The sequence below is a fragment of the Schistocerca piceifrons genome, chromosome X (genome assembly GCF_021461385.2).
Source record: "Schistocerca piceifrons isolate TAMUIC-IGC-003096 chromosome X, iqSchPice1.1, whole genome shotgun sequence".
NCBI classification, from domain to species: domain Eukaryota; kingdom Metazoa; phylum Arthropoda; class Insecta; order Orthoptera; family Acrididae; genus Schistocerca; species Schistocerca piceifrons.
The window spans coordinates 916,934,086-916,950,544 of record NC_060149.1 but is presented as its reverse complement, the minus strand read 5'-3'; the positions used below and the strand labels follow the sequence as shown (position 1 = coordinate 916,950,544).

General features: G+C 39.5%; 1 protein-coding gene across 1 annotated transcript in view; it reads right to left on the bottom strand.

Moving 5' to 3' along the window:
* Window positions 1–3,966: 3,966 nt before the first annotated feature.
* The window catches only part of LOC124722581 (probable arginine--tRNA ligase, mitochondrial), a 54,257-nt gene continuing 41,764 nt past the window's right edge, over window positions 3,967–16,459 (bottom strand). The window contains exon 7 of the mRNA XM_047247719.1: window positions 3,967–4,247. Within this exon, the coding sequence (XP_047103675.1) occupies window positions 4,097–4,247 (151 nt within the window). The 3' untranslated portion in view covers window positions 3,967–4,096. The remainder of the gene's footprint in view (window positions 4,248–16,459) is intronic.

The following is a 16,459-nucleotide window of genomic DNA, read 5'->3' as shown; positions in this document are numbered from 1 at the left end:
TTGTAAATGTAACACTATCAAAAAGTATATAAATCATTAGTGTTGAAATTCTCTGTGACAAGCAGACTAGCCACCACAGTGCATTAGTACTGTTCATGTTTACTATTGTTACCTGACCTGGCAAGATGTATATAAAGGGCACGAACGGAGTCAGATGAGTGATCACTTTGGAGGACATGGAGATGTAGCTTACTCATGTTTTGCAGTGTTATCTGCACCTGAAAGTTTTGAAGGGGCCTCACTGGGCATCTCCATTTGGTCAGTTGATTGAATCACGTAATATCCAGATTTGTGAGGCATTTGATGTGACAATGGCCTAATGATGGCCTGCACGCGAATATGAGGGCAGATACACTCATCGTCAAGATTCCGGTCAATCACATGTGACGACAATTGCCGAATCATGCCCCAAGAACATTGTAAACTCTTCACATCTTTGTCTGCCAACTGAGAACAAGTAATGGACTCCTTACACCATTCTGTGTCATGCCATGCCACTAGCGGCAGCCGATTAGTTAGTTATCTTCCCGCACATATGCTGCTGCCAATACAACACAACACAACACAACACAACACAACACAAACAGTTGTGTTTGGAGTGATGCTGTGACCCGAGAAACACACACTGCTGATGAATGGCATGACACTGTGCTCAGCACTTTAGTTTTTCAAACATGTTAATCCACATGGCATCTGATACCTTTCGATCTATCCAAGGACGTAGCCCACAACAAGCTACCACCGCAAACTTTATTCACAAAACGGTAACAATAACATTGAGTAAATAATAAAATAAATGTTCTCACAAGGGAACCTCCCCATCGCACCACCCTCAGATTTAGTTATAAGTTGGCACAATGGACACTCCTTGAAAAACTGAACACACATCAATCAAGAAAACAGGAAGAAGTTCTGTGGAACTATGAAAAAAATAAGCAAAATATACAAACTGAGTAGTCCATGCGCAAGATAGGCAACGTAACAGGAAATTGTGAGCTCAGGAGCGCCGTGGCCCCGTGGTTAGCGTGAGCAACTGTGGTACGAGAGGTCCTTGGTTCAAGTGTTCCCTCGAGTGAAAAGTTTAATTTTTTTTATTTTCAGACAATTATCAAAGTTCAGGCACTCACACATAATCAACTTCGCTCTCCAAAATTCCAGGACATGTTCAGATTTGCTTGGACATATGCAGGATTTGACGGTCTACGCACGGAAAAATTTGAAAACGATAAAAACATATGTTTTGACAGAACGCAGGGAAAACTGTGTGACTGTGAAACTGTTGCATTCATTTGTTGCAGTTTATGTGACAAACTCTTATGTTTTCATCACTTTTTTTGGGATTGATTATCACATCCACAAGAAAACCTAAATCGGGCAAGGTAGAAGAATCTTTTTACCCATTCGCCAAGTGTACAAATTAGGTGGGTCGACAACATATTCCTGTCATGTGACGCACACGCCTTCACCAGTGTCGTATAGATTATATCAGACGTGTTTTTGTGTGGAGGAATCGGTTGACCTATGACCTTGCGATCAAATGTTTTCGGTTCCCATTGGAGAGGCACGTCCTTTCGTCTACTAATCACATGGTTTTGCGGTGTGGCCGCAAATCACAGAGACTAAACTTATTACAGTGAACAGAGACGTCAATGAACGAATGGACAGATCATAACTTTTCGAAAATAAAGAAAGAAAAATATTTCACTCAAGGGAAGACTTGAACCAAAGACCTCTGAGCTCACACTGTACTTGATGTTACCTATCTTGCGCATGGACTACTCAGTTTGCATATTTTGCTTATTTTTTCATAGTTCCACACAACTTCTTCCTGTTTTCTCGATGGATCTGTGTTCAGTTTTTCAACGCCTACCCACTGTGCCAACTTATAATTAAATCTGAGGGGGGTGCGATGGGGAGGTTCCCTTGTCAGTGTTCTGCTTTGCCACTGCAAACATGTTTGCATGACATCATGACTCCTGTGCTGTGATTGGCTGGTAAAAGGAAACATAGTAGGCACAATGCTGTGTTGTGTGTTTGTGAAATTAAAGTGGTGTATTTGGTGATTTTTGTATTTATACTTGTGTACTACAAAAATATGAAGTTTAAACTGATGCACAACATTAATGAGGTCTACAAACCACATATTTTGTTTCCAGAAATATCAGAAATCCGACTTCATTGGATAAAATATCACCTGTATTCCAAGTTAAAAGTGAAGTTTGTTCATTGTTGTGGGAAAATGAATTATAAGTGATTAAACCAGGAAGATTTCAAGAAATTTGAAGGGACAAGTGCTTCAGGCAGAGGTGATGGAAACACTGAAACTTAATGGGTTGAATCTTCAAACTGAATTAACAACTGTTATGGTCACATATTCATGTATTAGGTCTGTGTTCGCAGCTGTATTTAAAAGTGCAAGTCTCATCCTTGTAAGATATTCTAAAGGGATACAAATCCCTAAATAATTTGGTGGAAAAGAAACTTTCCATGCCAGCAGTGTATGCGAATATTGTCAAACATCTGATGTTCTGCTGAAGATAGTTTTGTCTACCATGTTCAAATTTAGAATCCAGGTGGCTGTTTCCAGAATACTGTGAAGTTTTGATGGATCAGTGGTATAAAGTGTCAGAAGTGAACTTTGAATTTGTGATACTGCTCTCTTTTGAAAAATTCTGAACATTGTATGGCTGCAAAGCCATTTTCTACAATTGATTAGATTCAATGAGTTTAATATAAATTATTTCTTTCTTAATAATGCAAATACATCAATGCCATTTGTAATGTCAATAAATGTTATTGACACTTATATTTCCAATTTCAATGCAACACCGAGAAACGATGAAATAAGATCAAGAACATGCAGTACTTCAAAAATAAGCCACCAGAAACTTATACCAAAATCAGAAAAAAGTAAGGCCAAAATTGGGAAAAATAACACCGACACTGGCTATAAAATAAAATGATATTTTTTTCCCTGTGTTTACTTAATGGGCAATGCACAAGAACCCTGGAGAGAGCTTATAGATTAATAAAATGATCTTATCAATCATTATTACTTTACTGCAACAACAAAGAATGTTAACCAAGTCAGATTAACTAAATTCTCACATCTGGTTTTGGCTATAATTCTAAGTTAAAATGTCTTCTCTCTCTCTCTCTCTCTCTCTCTCTCTCTCTCTCTCTCTCTCTCTCTCTCTCTCTGTGTGTGTGTGTGTGTGTGTGTGTGTGTGTGTGTGTGTGTGTGTGTGTGTGTGTGTGTCTACTGTCTACTTGTATATGATAGCTGAACGGTTGCTGATGTAGCAGGAATGCCATGAGCCCTCGGCTGTACTTGCAAACTCATGTACTCCTTCTCCTTTCTGTGCTGGTACAGGCCCCTTGTAACCGACAACTCCAGCAATGAGTTTACGGTTAAATGGACTGTGGCACAGACTTGTGATTTCAGTCTCCAAGATGGTGAGTTTGGAGATGATGTAATAGGATCCACTGATGAGTTTAGAGTGACTATATGGAGCTCATTTCTGATCTATAGTTCATATGATCTACTTTGTTCCTTATCCCCTCATGAATAATTTCCTGCAATTTGTCCCCATTTAACAAAATGAATTGCTATATCATAATGTAAGTGTAAGAGGACCATTATGGGGGGAGGGGCTGTTGCATGCAAATGGAGGGGCAAGAAACAAATTATTTCCACTTCCATGGAATTACACGAAAAATAATTGGTACCATGACGACTCATGTGCATGTGCAACTAAAAAACAGAATTTTTCTAACTCTCAGTCAATGGGAATTCGGTTACAAACATACATATTTTAACATTTTAACATTTTCTTTCCAGAATGCAGAATGCATTGGAGTAGCATTAACTGTATGGTGTATAGTGTTCTTTCTACTTAACAACTTTCTATGAAGTGAAAATTATGTCTTAACAGAAAAGTTACAAAATAAACTCCAAACTCCAAATTCATTTCAATGATTTTTTAAAGAAAAATACTTACATTTATTTATGAAAAACATGAGCTACACAGTACAATATATTAATGTATGGCATGACAACATATGGCAGTTGTATTTTATTAAATTACTGTGTGTGCTACATTTCTTCCAAGGGCTTTAACCCCAAAATCCTCATTCCTTGATTTAAGACAATTCGTGCTGCATGGAACATCATGAGTCTTTGCGACGCAATATGCAAACCTTGGTCCTTCACTTGCAGCACATTAAAGGCCTTATTCACAGCATTACTAGAACAAGAAGAAATTTCAATTTTAATATAGTTGTCACAATGTGGAGCAACTTTATTAAATTTATTAACCTACTTTTCAGCTAGTTCTTAAGTTGACTAGTTGGCTACATAAAATTTTAACCTCACAATGTATCAAAGATAGAAATAAAAATTTACTAACTAAAAATGGATGAACTTCTGAAGGCTCCAGAATGCATTCATTCATTACCTCATGAGCAATGCTATTAGAGATAGCTGCTGTGTTGGAGACAGAGTGTTCCTGTCAACATAATTTGACTTGTCATACGATCACTGTTAGACCCAGTACTGACTGTAGATATGATAGTCAGGCACAGGTTGTGGTAGATGCACAATATTAGTCCATTTGAGCAGAGTGAGATTGCGAGTGACAAGCATGGGACAGTTCACCTCTAATTTTGCCCAGGCACCGATTTTCCCATGGCACTGTGTCAGGCAAAATGATCAGCACCTGAATATACTGTTGCACACAACAATGTGATGACTACAGGAGTAACTGGTCTACTATTTAAGATTATAACAAAAAACTGATGGGGGTCACAGTATTGCAAATTACTTGCCAAGTCAGTGCTGAATGATACGAATAGATGAGCATATACACCATCCAGAAGTCTCACCCTCGTATGGAGTAAAGAAGTTGCTGTGCCACATGTCTGCCTTTCCTCACAGCATGTCACAGAGCACAAAGAAGAGCAAACATATAAAGAGGTCGCGGTGGCTGGTAGGTTGCATTACACATAAATATAAATTGATGGAAGGGCGTAAGTATGCCAAGAACAACGTAAGGCAATCCACCTTGATCGACATGAGGCCAATTTTCATGCATGTGTTGTTTCATGTGGGGAAGTGGGAGGGGCGAGGGAGAGGGGGGGGGGATGTAAGCCACTTGTGTGTCTACCACTATATGTCATTGGTCAATGGTACAGGAACCAATTGTTTAACCACATGCAACTGCTTCTACCTCCAACACTCCACTGGAAAGTACTAGCACCATCCTCTTAATCCCATATTTTGTCAGAAAGGTTTAAGGGACATTTCAAATAAATGAGAGCCCATGTAATCAATGGTCACAAGTTTCACGCAGCTACTGAGAAGCCATGGCTCAGGTAAACTCCCCCAAGTACGTTTGATGTCTTGTCGAGTCAATGTCATGATGCACCACTGCTGTTGTGACCCTGAGTCACAAACCTGGTTGGTAGGATTCCCTCCAGCAACAGAGAGTGAACAAGACAGCCTACATGCCCAGTCGCTGCTGCAGCTCCAGTTATAGCAATGTACCTGTTCAAACAGTTCCTACACTGGATTGGACTTAGCCTCAGCGAAGCACTGTCACAGGCTAGGAATATTGTACAACGATCTCATGAAGTTGAGTGTGCTCATAGAGTAAATGTGTGTTCTGGAACCAGGACTGTGTTTCTCTCAGTAGGTGTGCTTATAGGTATGCATACCTGATGTGAAGTTGGGAGTAGCACCACTGTCTGCACTGACATCAGTGAAACCTGTGTTTATTGACAGGACACACATTGACGATGAAGTGTAGCTACAACAGTTATGTTTTAATGATGAGGATTAATGGACAAGTCAAAAATCCTACATTGAAGGAAGATACATTGCCTATAGAACATACTTGGTGCAATTAGAATAGTTTGTGTACATCAAGGACTCAGCGGTTTAGGTCACCACAGTATCAAGAATATTTAGCATTATGAACATTTTAAATATGTTGTACACAATTTACAAAATTTTATGCTTAGTCTATTAAAGTGCACTGTTTAACCAATTTTTAGAGGAAGAAAAGATGAAAGCAATAAACAGTTTGGAGTATATTTTCAGATAGTGCAACAAACTGACATCACATAACAAGTACTGCAACTGCTGCAGTCTTATCAGTAACACACAGGAAAGGCTGCTGATCAAGCTGTGCAAAAAAAGAACATGAACAAATGGAAGTTAGGAGAAAGCCATTGGCATTCCACCCGTTTAACCAGAAGAATGAAAAATTTACAAATTACATGATCCGGATGGAACAGCATTTTATGGCCCACAAAACAATGGTTGAAATAATGCAAAATAATTCTGTCTAATGCTGGAGCTAAAATTTATAATTTAGTTTAACAGCTGTTCTTGGACAAGGACATGAGCACATTAAGCTATAAAGAAATTACGGAAAAACTGAATACTTCAAAAGTAAAATTCTTGTGCCCAAAGCACATTACAGGTTTTACAGAGCATACAAAAAACTCTGTCAGACAGTTAAGGAATGGGTTACTATGCTCCATGGTCTAACCAGAGACTGTAAATTTAAATGTGAAAATCCAAAGAGTAATTTTTCATATGGAGATATGACAGTAAAGAACATGTTAATAGTACATGCTCCTAAATGCCAGTTTACAACCTCATTAGGTCAGCTAACCCAACACTCGAAAAGTGCTTAGTTGTGATTCAGGAATTTGAGGAGACAAAACAAATGGAAAAGGCTCTCATTAAAGGGGAAACAAAGTTTTCAAAACAGAATTTCTATGACTCAGTAAATTTAGGGAAAACCAAATAGGCAGAAATGTGAAAACATCCCCAAAAATGACAGAAATACAAAATTAGTTCAAAATGGAAATCACAATAAGCAAAGTAAAGTAAAATCAAATGCCAAGTGTTTCATCATATGTGACAGGAAAGCATGCTATTACAAAAACACAAAATGTTTACATTATCATTAATAGGGGCACAAGATGGAAGCATGCCTATAAAAACAACATAGGGGCAACACATATAAGGAAGACACTGCAAGGGCCAATGAAGAATTTGAAAACAGGATACACAAAGTAATATCAGGTGGTACTAAAGCAGTACTGGTATGTGTTGAAATAAATGGGAAGAGAGAACAAATCCAAGTGGGTAAAGGTTTTTCCAAAACTATAATCATTTGCACAACTCATGAATTTATTGGATTACCTCAGTTAAGCAAATTTAAGAGTACTCTGACAAGCTATAGTGATCAAACAATTACAATAAAAGAACACTGTACAGTAAATGCTCAGTATAAGCCTACAGTAGTACAAGCAATAACTGCTTGCAACGCAGTCTGCAGCAATTGCCATCATGGGATTTGACCTCTGTAAGAAACTCAGGTTTACAGTTCAGAACTCAGTAAATCAAATACAGGTAACAGATGAGAAAGAAGAGTGTGCAACACACTGTACAAAGTAAAAACAATTTTTTTGTGGATCCCCAGGAAGCATCAAAGATTACCAGGTGCATATAACCTTAAAGCCTAATGCAAATCTGAGGTTTGCAAGGTTAAGCCCATCCCTTACACACTGTGTGTGAATGTCAAACAGGAATTACATAGATTAGAAGGAAACAGCACAACTGAACTCGTTACAAACAGCCAATGGGCAATATCCTTAGTCGTAGCAGTAAAAGCAAATAGGAAGCTACGGCTGTGCTGTGACTTCAAATCCACCATGAGCACACAGTCAGCAATTGATACATACCCATTTCCGAAAGCTCAAGATACAATGGCAAAGTTAGGTAGAGGCAGGTACTATCCACACATTTATTTGACAGACACCTTAAACTGTCACTCAATGAAGAAAGTCACAAATTGATGTTTATTAACACACCATTTGGCCTCGACAAATATAAAAGATTATCTTTCTGCATAAATTCTACCCAGTCTTATACAAAGGTAACTAGAATTTTTTTTTTTAATTAGGAATATTCTGGGAGCAGCAAACTGCATAGATGATACAGTAGTCTCAGGAAATACGATCAAAGAACACTAAACTTAAAGGAATAGTTTAAAACACTAGTAAAAGCTGGACTCTGTGTAAATTAGGATAAATATTCCTTCTTGCCGGAAGAAATGGAGTACCTTGGACATACACTATCAGGAGAAGGTATATGCAATACCACCAAACACTTGCAAGCCACTGCAAAACTTGCGATACCCACCAAAATGTTACAGTTACAACTGATCTTGGGCCAAACTCGATAGTAGAGTAAATTCATTCCTACAGCAGCTATAATAGCCAAGCTGCTCAGAAAAGGCAAACCATAGAACATGGATAAAGGGTTGTCAAATAGCTTTTGATAAGATGAAAGGTGGTTTACTGGATTCAAAACGTTCAGTCACATATGAACCTAAGAAGCAAATAATATATGCAGCAGATGCTTCAGATATAGACACTTTGGCAGCATTATCACACTAAGTGCACAGTGCAGATAAACCCACCGCTTTCATTTCCATAACATTGAAACAGTGCGATGAGGTTACTCTCAGCTAGAGAAAGAAGCTCTTGTCCTCATATTTGATATTAAGAAATTTCACAATTACTTTTATGGGCACAATTTTTTCTACAAATTAACAATAAATCTTTAGTGACAATATTCAGACCTGCAGCTCAGATTCCAATCAAAAGTCAACAAATGTTGCAAAGATGGTCATCGTTACTGTTGACTTATAATGACAAAATACCCTCTCTAAAAAAAGGAAAGAAAAATAAATATGCACTACGAAGGCATTGCCTGAATGAGACAGAAATCAGTAGGGGTTATGTACATGTACAGACAAAGAAATGATAACAATCTGAGAAAAAAACTGGTAATTTATTCAAGAGAAAGAGCCTCACAAATTGAGTAGGCCAATAATGTGTTGGTTCCCGTTTGGCCCTTACATAGTAAGTTATTCAGCTTGGCATTGATTGATGGAGTGGTTGGAAGCCATACTGAGGGATACTGTGTCAAATTCAGTCCAACTGGTGCACTAGATCATCAAAACCCAGAGCTGGTTGGAGGGTCCTGTCCATAATGCTCCAAACGTTCTCAATTTGGGAGAGATGTGGCGACCTTAATGGGCAAGGTGGGGTTTGTCAAGCGTGAAGACAAGCACAAGAAACTCTTGCTGGGTGTGGGCAGGCATTACCTTGCTGCAATGTAAACCCAGGATGGCTTGCCATGAATGGAAACAAAATAGGGTATAGAATATTGTTGGCGTATCATTGTGTTGTAAGGGTGCTGTGAATGATGACCAAATTGGTTCTGCTATGAAAAGAAATGGCACCCCAAACCATCACTCCTGGTTATCATGGTGTAGCGTGGGCGACAGTCAGACTGGTATGCCTCTGCTGTTCAGGATGTCTCCTGACACGTCTTCACCAATCATCGGTGTCCAAGTCCAGTCTTTATTAGTTCTGCTTTGTAATGTTGTTGATTATAGTTAATTGTTATTTGGTCTATTGTGGATGTTGTAGAGCAAGTTTCTCTTGTTGGACAATGTATTGTGATTTTCAAGTTACAAGAAACTAAGAGATTCAACAGTTCTGCTCTTATTTTATGGGGTTTGTTAAAGTCTATATTGAAATCACTGCATATGAGGAGTGTTTGTTTATTTTTTACACTTAGAATTAATGTTTTTCCATATGTTGAAGAAAGTTTTTTATGTTTCTATCAGATCTGTAAAGGCATACTACAGTTGTTTTGTGTGATGGTAATTCTGTGGATGATATTTCAAAATCCATTTCCCTACTTAGGTCTTTAGTTGTTCTGTATTTTTGTAAGCTATTCCTTTTCTGACAAAGATGCAGTTTCTACGACATTGAAGTTCCTCTCTACAAGTGTACGCTGCCAATTCATAGTTTGTTATGTTTACTGTTTGTAATATACCTTCTCTTAACAAATGCTCATTAAGACATAGCACTGAAGCATCATTTAATTCATTTGAAAGGATTATTTCCAATTCTATTAATTTATAGCACAGAGACTGAACATTCTGATGGAACAGCATGAAATTATGAACCTTTTTTCTGGATTACTTGTTGAGCACCTGCCTTTGCTTTGTTTTCTGACTTTTATTTTTCCGTTTTCTTTTAATACCAGTAGATGATCTGTTTTACTGGCAGAAACATGTCTAATACACTAATGGCCATTAAAATTGCTACACCATGAAGATGACGTGCTAAAGACTGGGAATTTAACTGACAGGAAGAAGATGTGATGTGCAAATGATTAGCTTTCCAGAGCATTCACACAAAGTTGGCCCGGTGACGACACCTACAACGTGCTGACATGAGGAAAGTTTCCAACCGATTTCTCATACACAAACAGCAGTTGACCGGCATTTCCTGGTGAAACTTTGTTGAGATGCCTCATGTAAGGAGGAGAAATGCATACAATCACGTTTCCGACTTTGATAAAGGTCAGATTGTAGCCTATCGTGGTTGTGGTTTATCGTATCGTGACATTGCTGCTCGCATTGGTCAAGATCCAATGACTGTTTGCAGAATATGGAATCGGTGGGTTCAGGAGGCTAATACGGAACGCCGTGCTGGATCCCAATGGCCTCATATCACTAGCAGTCGAGATGACAGGCATCTTATCCGCATGGCTGTAACGGATCGTGCAGCCACGTCTTGATCCCTGAGTCAACAGATGGGAACGTTTGCAAGACAACAACCATCTGCACGAACAGTTTGACGACGTTTGCAGCAGCATGGACTGTCAACTCTGAGACCATGGCTGTGGTTACCCTTGACGCTGCATCACAGACAGGAGCACCTGCGATGGTGTACTCAACAACGAACCTGGGTGCACAAATGGCAAAACGTCATTTTTTCGGATGAACCCAAGTTCTGTTTACAGCATCATGATGGTCGCATCGGTGTTTGACGACATCGCAGTGAACGCACATTGGAAGTGTGTATTCATCATCGCCATACTGGCGTATCACCCGGTGTGATGGTATGGGGAGCCATTGGTTACACGTCTTTGTCACCTCTTGTTCACATTGACTGCACTTTGAACAGTGGATGTTACATTTCAGATATGTTACGACCCGTGGCTCTACCCTTCATTCGATCCCTGCGAAACCCTACATTTCAGCAGGATAATGCACGACCGCATGTTGCAGGTCATGTACGGGCCTTTCTGGATACAGAAAATGTTCGACTGCTGCCCTGGCCAGCACATTCTCCAGATCTCTTACCAATTGAAAACATCTGGCCAATGGTGGCCGAGCAACTGGCTCATCACAATACGCCAGACACTACTCTTGATGAACTGTGGTATCGTGTTGAAGCTGGATAGGCAGCTGTACCTGTACACGCCATCCAAGGTCTGTTTGGCTCAATGCCCAGGCGTATGAAGGCCATTATTATGGCCAGAGGTGATTGTTCTGGGTACTGATTTCTCAGGGTCTATGCACCCAAATTGAAATGTAATCACATGTCAGTTCTAGTATAATATATTTGTCGAATGAATACCTGTTTATCATCTGCATTTCTTCTTGGTGTAGCCAATTTTAATGGCCAGTAGTGTATTTTTTGTAGTCTTATTTAAATTATCAACCCCCTTAACTAATGGTCAGTTTTCATTGGTTTTTATAAAAGTGCACACGTCTGCCAACACTTGACTGCAAGTTTTGGAGCCTAAGCTAGTCAGATGAAGTCCATCCTGTCATAGACACTTATTGGTGACAAACTTATTAAGATCTAAAAATACTGTCCCTAAGGTATCACACTAATTTTGTATCCCGTCATTTATCCTGTCTATGCACGTATCAGTCACTGATCTTCTGTGTAAAATTCCACTTATCACTCTCTTGGATCCGGGACAGATGTTTTTGGTAGTTCTGATTATGTTTCTTGTTTCGTTAATCAGCTCACTTTCACTGCAGCTGCGAAGAGAATTCGTCCCCACATGCATGAGAACACCTTTATATATTTCATTGCCGGCCGTGATTTCACCTTCCTTTACGTTTTTTGTTTGGTACTCAACATGTTTTTCAGGTGTTTACTCATCTGATGTAGCCTAATCCCAGGTCAAACATTGATTTTACAGCTCGGGACTTCAATGTTTCTCATAAGAAAATCACCAAGTAACAGCAATTTGTTTTCAATGCCCTGCTTCACTTCATACCTAGTGGTTCTCTTTATGTTTCTTTTGTTTGGCCATTTGTATATGTTTGATGGTTTCACACGTTTTGAGTCCTTTTTTTCTTCATTTTCAGAATTCGTAGGATTATTTCTCATATTTTGTGTTGTCTTCTGAGAATGACAAAGGTTTTGTTTATAGGGCTCAGAATACAACCGTTTTTCACTGCAGAGTTTCTCATTTTCTTCATTAATTTCACTTGTAGGCCTACATTTAATGACTTCAGAGTATGTTTTCTTCTCAATAGAAAGTTTTGCATTTTCTTCTTTTAATAACACAATTTCGTTTTTGAGAGTTTCTGTATCACTGTTTAATTGTTTTATGTTTTCGTTTTTTGAGTTCACAAATTTCATAAGTTCCAACTCTTCTTCACATTCACAGTCACAACACGACAACAAAAAATCGTCATTAATAAATTTTAAATCAAGTTTTGCACATCTTTCATGCCACCAGAAGTTACATTTCACACAAATGATGCTTTTCTGAACACGTTTTTCACATTCCTTACATGATGAAGTGTTGCGCACGGACTTTTTTGTGGATATCATTGTGTTACTGCACTGATCTATTGCCACCATCTTCCAGTTAGAATGAGATGTACAGGTGCAGCCCAAACAGCTAAAGTACAGAAACAGATATTTGCAGCAGGATGTTTTCAATGAGTTCAGTACAGCTAACAAGATAGAACATCTTTGTAGTGCAATATTCCATCATGAATCCAATAATATCACAAAACATTTTGTCAGGACTTTGAACCACAAATGAAGAAACTCAGCTACACCTATAATAAGGAAGATGCCCTGACATTGTTTCTCAATTCATACAGAATCATTCCTCATAATGACATATCCTCAGCAGAGATGCTTCATGAAAGGAATATGAGAACTCTACTTTCCCGAACAGCACCTTGTAGGCATGGCGTAAATATCGCCAGAGAATTTGGAAGTAGGAAAAGGAATTTTGTTTCTGATAAAATAATAAACTCAGAGGAGCAGCACCGGAAGCAAGCGTAGTATCTGGAGACTGTGGTACATACATTGAGAAATGCAATGTACGTAATAATGATGGAAGATGGTGGTACTGCTGAAAGTATGTGGGCCAGCTCCATCCCTGACATACTTCCATTCCAAAGGTTACAAACTTCTTCAATTTCAGACAGGGACAACATATCAAGCCTGGAGAGGGAAGGTGGAGTCGCAGAACAGCAGCTGTCAACCAGCACTGATGCCTCGCCCCAACCCAAATCTATAAAGTTGGAGTCCAGCAGTGGCAGCGCAGAGGTCAGCACAAAGGTGGATCTCACCCACACACAGCAGTAGCAGAAGTATAAGGGGCATTCAAATGAAACCCGGTCACTAGTGTAAAGTAACGGTAACGATTTTATTAACTCACAAATGTAGTTATACACAGTACACATACTCAAAAAGAGTCACCAAAACTGTTGGTAAATTTATCCCATGAGCCGGTCAATTCCATCCTTGAAGAAGCTTGTAGGCTGTTGTCAGATCCAGCCCTGGACCCAGTCACACACTTCTTCGTCCGCTGCAAATCGATGTCTGTGAATAGCTTGTTTTAGAGGTCCAAACACGTGAAAGTCACATGGTGAAAGGTCGGCACTGTATGGTGGATGTTCCAGTGTTTCCCACCAAAACTGCTGCAATGTCATCATCACCACACTGGCCTGCATTATCATGTAGGAGGATAATGCCATTGGATAACATGCCTCAGCATTTTGACTTGATGGCTCATCTAAGATTCTGTAAAGTGGCTTGATAACACTGGGCATTGACGGTGGTTCTCCGTTCCAGGAACTTGACAAGCAGTGGGCCCTTGTGGTCAAAAAAGGACATCATGACCTTACCAGGACTGGTGTGCACGGCCTTTGATTTCTTTGGAGGTTGTGAAGTCACAAGTTTCCACTGCTTGCTCTGATGCTTGTTGTCCAGTTCAAAAGGGTAACATGTTACGTCACCTGTGACAATATGTGACGGAAAGCCGTATTCCTCCTCATGATAATGTTGCAGATGACTCAAAGACAGCGCCATTTGAGTATTGAGCTATTCGGCGGTCAGTTGGTGGGGAAGCCATTGCACACAGATTTTTCGAAAGTTCAAGTGTTGATGCATTATGGTGTGGGCGGTGCTCATGCTAATACCCGGTAACCGATGGATCTCGTCCACGGTGATTCTGCAGTTGTCCAAGACTAAAGTATACACTTCCACAACCATTTCATTTCATGGGTGTGACACGATGAGCCTTCCAGTGACTCACGCCCCTCAAGGAATCATTTGCGCCATTACACAATCCTTGAATGACTCAGACTGTACTCACCATACACAGCCTTCATCTATCACATTTCACAGCCTCCAACTCCACCCGCTGCCAAAAATCGAATCACTCCTCGTTGTTCCTGCTTACTAGCCTGCATGTTCGGTGGTGGACGATAACTTGTGTGACCACCTTCTCTTTGGTGTAAAACCACACTGGTGCTATGCAACATCAAACGGTGCACACACGTCAGTCGCTCTACAAATAGGTGGCGCCACCATATCTGCAGTTACATGGTGCCACCTTACGTGTAAGGCAAAGGTAGACGCACTGATGATATTTCATTTGAATGAACCTCACAGAATATGCTTAATATGCTTCGTATCTCTCCACTGGGGGGTGGGATTTTGTGACCCTAATACACAACCCTGCAGGGCAGACTTCCCTCCAGCAATGGAGGGTGAATGAGACAGCCTACATGCCCACGCAAAGCAAATCTGACTGACAATTCTAATGGCCAGCTGCAGACATCATTAGCAGCACAGAACTACATTTAATACCACACATCATGTGAAACAAATAGTGGGAAGTTGTGGTATCACTCCACACTTGGAGTGTAGTTGTGTATCTTTGAATGTGTACCCGGGAGTGTTCCTGCACAGAATCTTTGAGAGTGTGCTTCAAAAGTTCCAATCGTGGTCAGTACACTGGATGGAGGACTGTACTGTACACGCATTGGACTTATCCTCAGAGCAGCATTGTCACAGGTTTGGAATATTTTACAACAATCTGTTGAAGCTAAATATCTGTGTTTGAATACATTTATGTTTTGGAAATTGAAGCTGTACTCTTTCCAGTAGTTGTGTCTCAGGTACACATGTCTGAAGTTGGGAGTAGCATTCCTGTTCACACTGCTGTCAACATACATGTTGGCAACAAAGTGTAGTTACAACAGTTGCCACTGAGACAAAAGGGTGCATTATCCTCTACTAGTAAGGTGTGTAAAATTCTGCTGCTCACAAGTGTAGTCCAGAACATCTTAATTCAAGTTTCAGAGTTTAACATGTAACTACTATACACAAAATCTTAATTTCGGTTTTGGTAGACACCAGAAGAAAGATTACTGCATCAACACTTCCTCATACAGCACTTAAAATTTGTTTTAAAAGTTATCTATCTGTAATAAGGTGAAACAGAGCAAGCTGGAATCTATATATCTGCTCTTATTGCACTCCTACTAATAATTAATGTTTTTGGCTCTGAAGTCAGCTATACAGGTCAAGTACGAACAATGTGTACCTACACGTACCAAAACACTATTCACACTATGTTTCATACAAATATATTATTCTTGTGATAATTTTTCATCCACTGATTGCAATGGTATATTTAGTCTTTCTGCAGACCTTATTACTTGAAAGTAATTAATAATTGAAATTGTTACTATAGTATGTAATGAAGATGAAACTTCCTGGCAGATTAAAACTGTGTGCTGGACCGAGACTCGAACCCGGGACCTTTGCCTTTTTCAGACATGTGATCTACCGACAGCTTCCCAAGCACGACTCAAGACCCGTCCTCACAGCTTGTAGTCATGCTTGGGTAGCTCAGTCAGCAGAGCACTTGCCTGCGAAAGGCAAAGGTCCCGAGTTCAAGACTCGGTCCTGCACACAATTGTAATCTGCTACAAGTTTCGTATCAATCCTGCAGAGTGAAAATTAGGTTCTGTAATGAAGATATTTGAATGAGTTAATTATTAGTTCTTCTAGGAATGGAATCTCACTCATAATAGAACATTGATTCCCCTCTTTATAGCGAACAATTTCAGTTATCCTAAAAGTAAATAACTTAGGAGATAATTGCAATCAAAGTCCGGAAACATCCAAAACTACTGTTGCCTTTTATGCCATTATGCCTGTTAAATTCCCAAATTTTACTATGACACTTCTACTGACCTGATTTTTTATGAACTGAATGACACCATTAATTAACAATTTG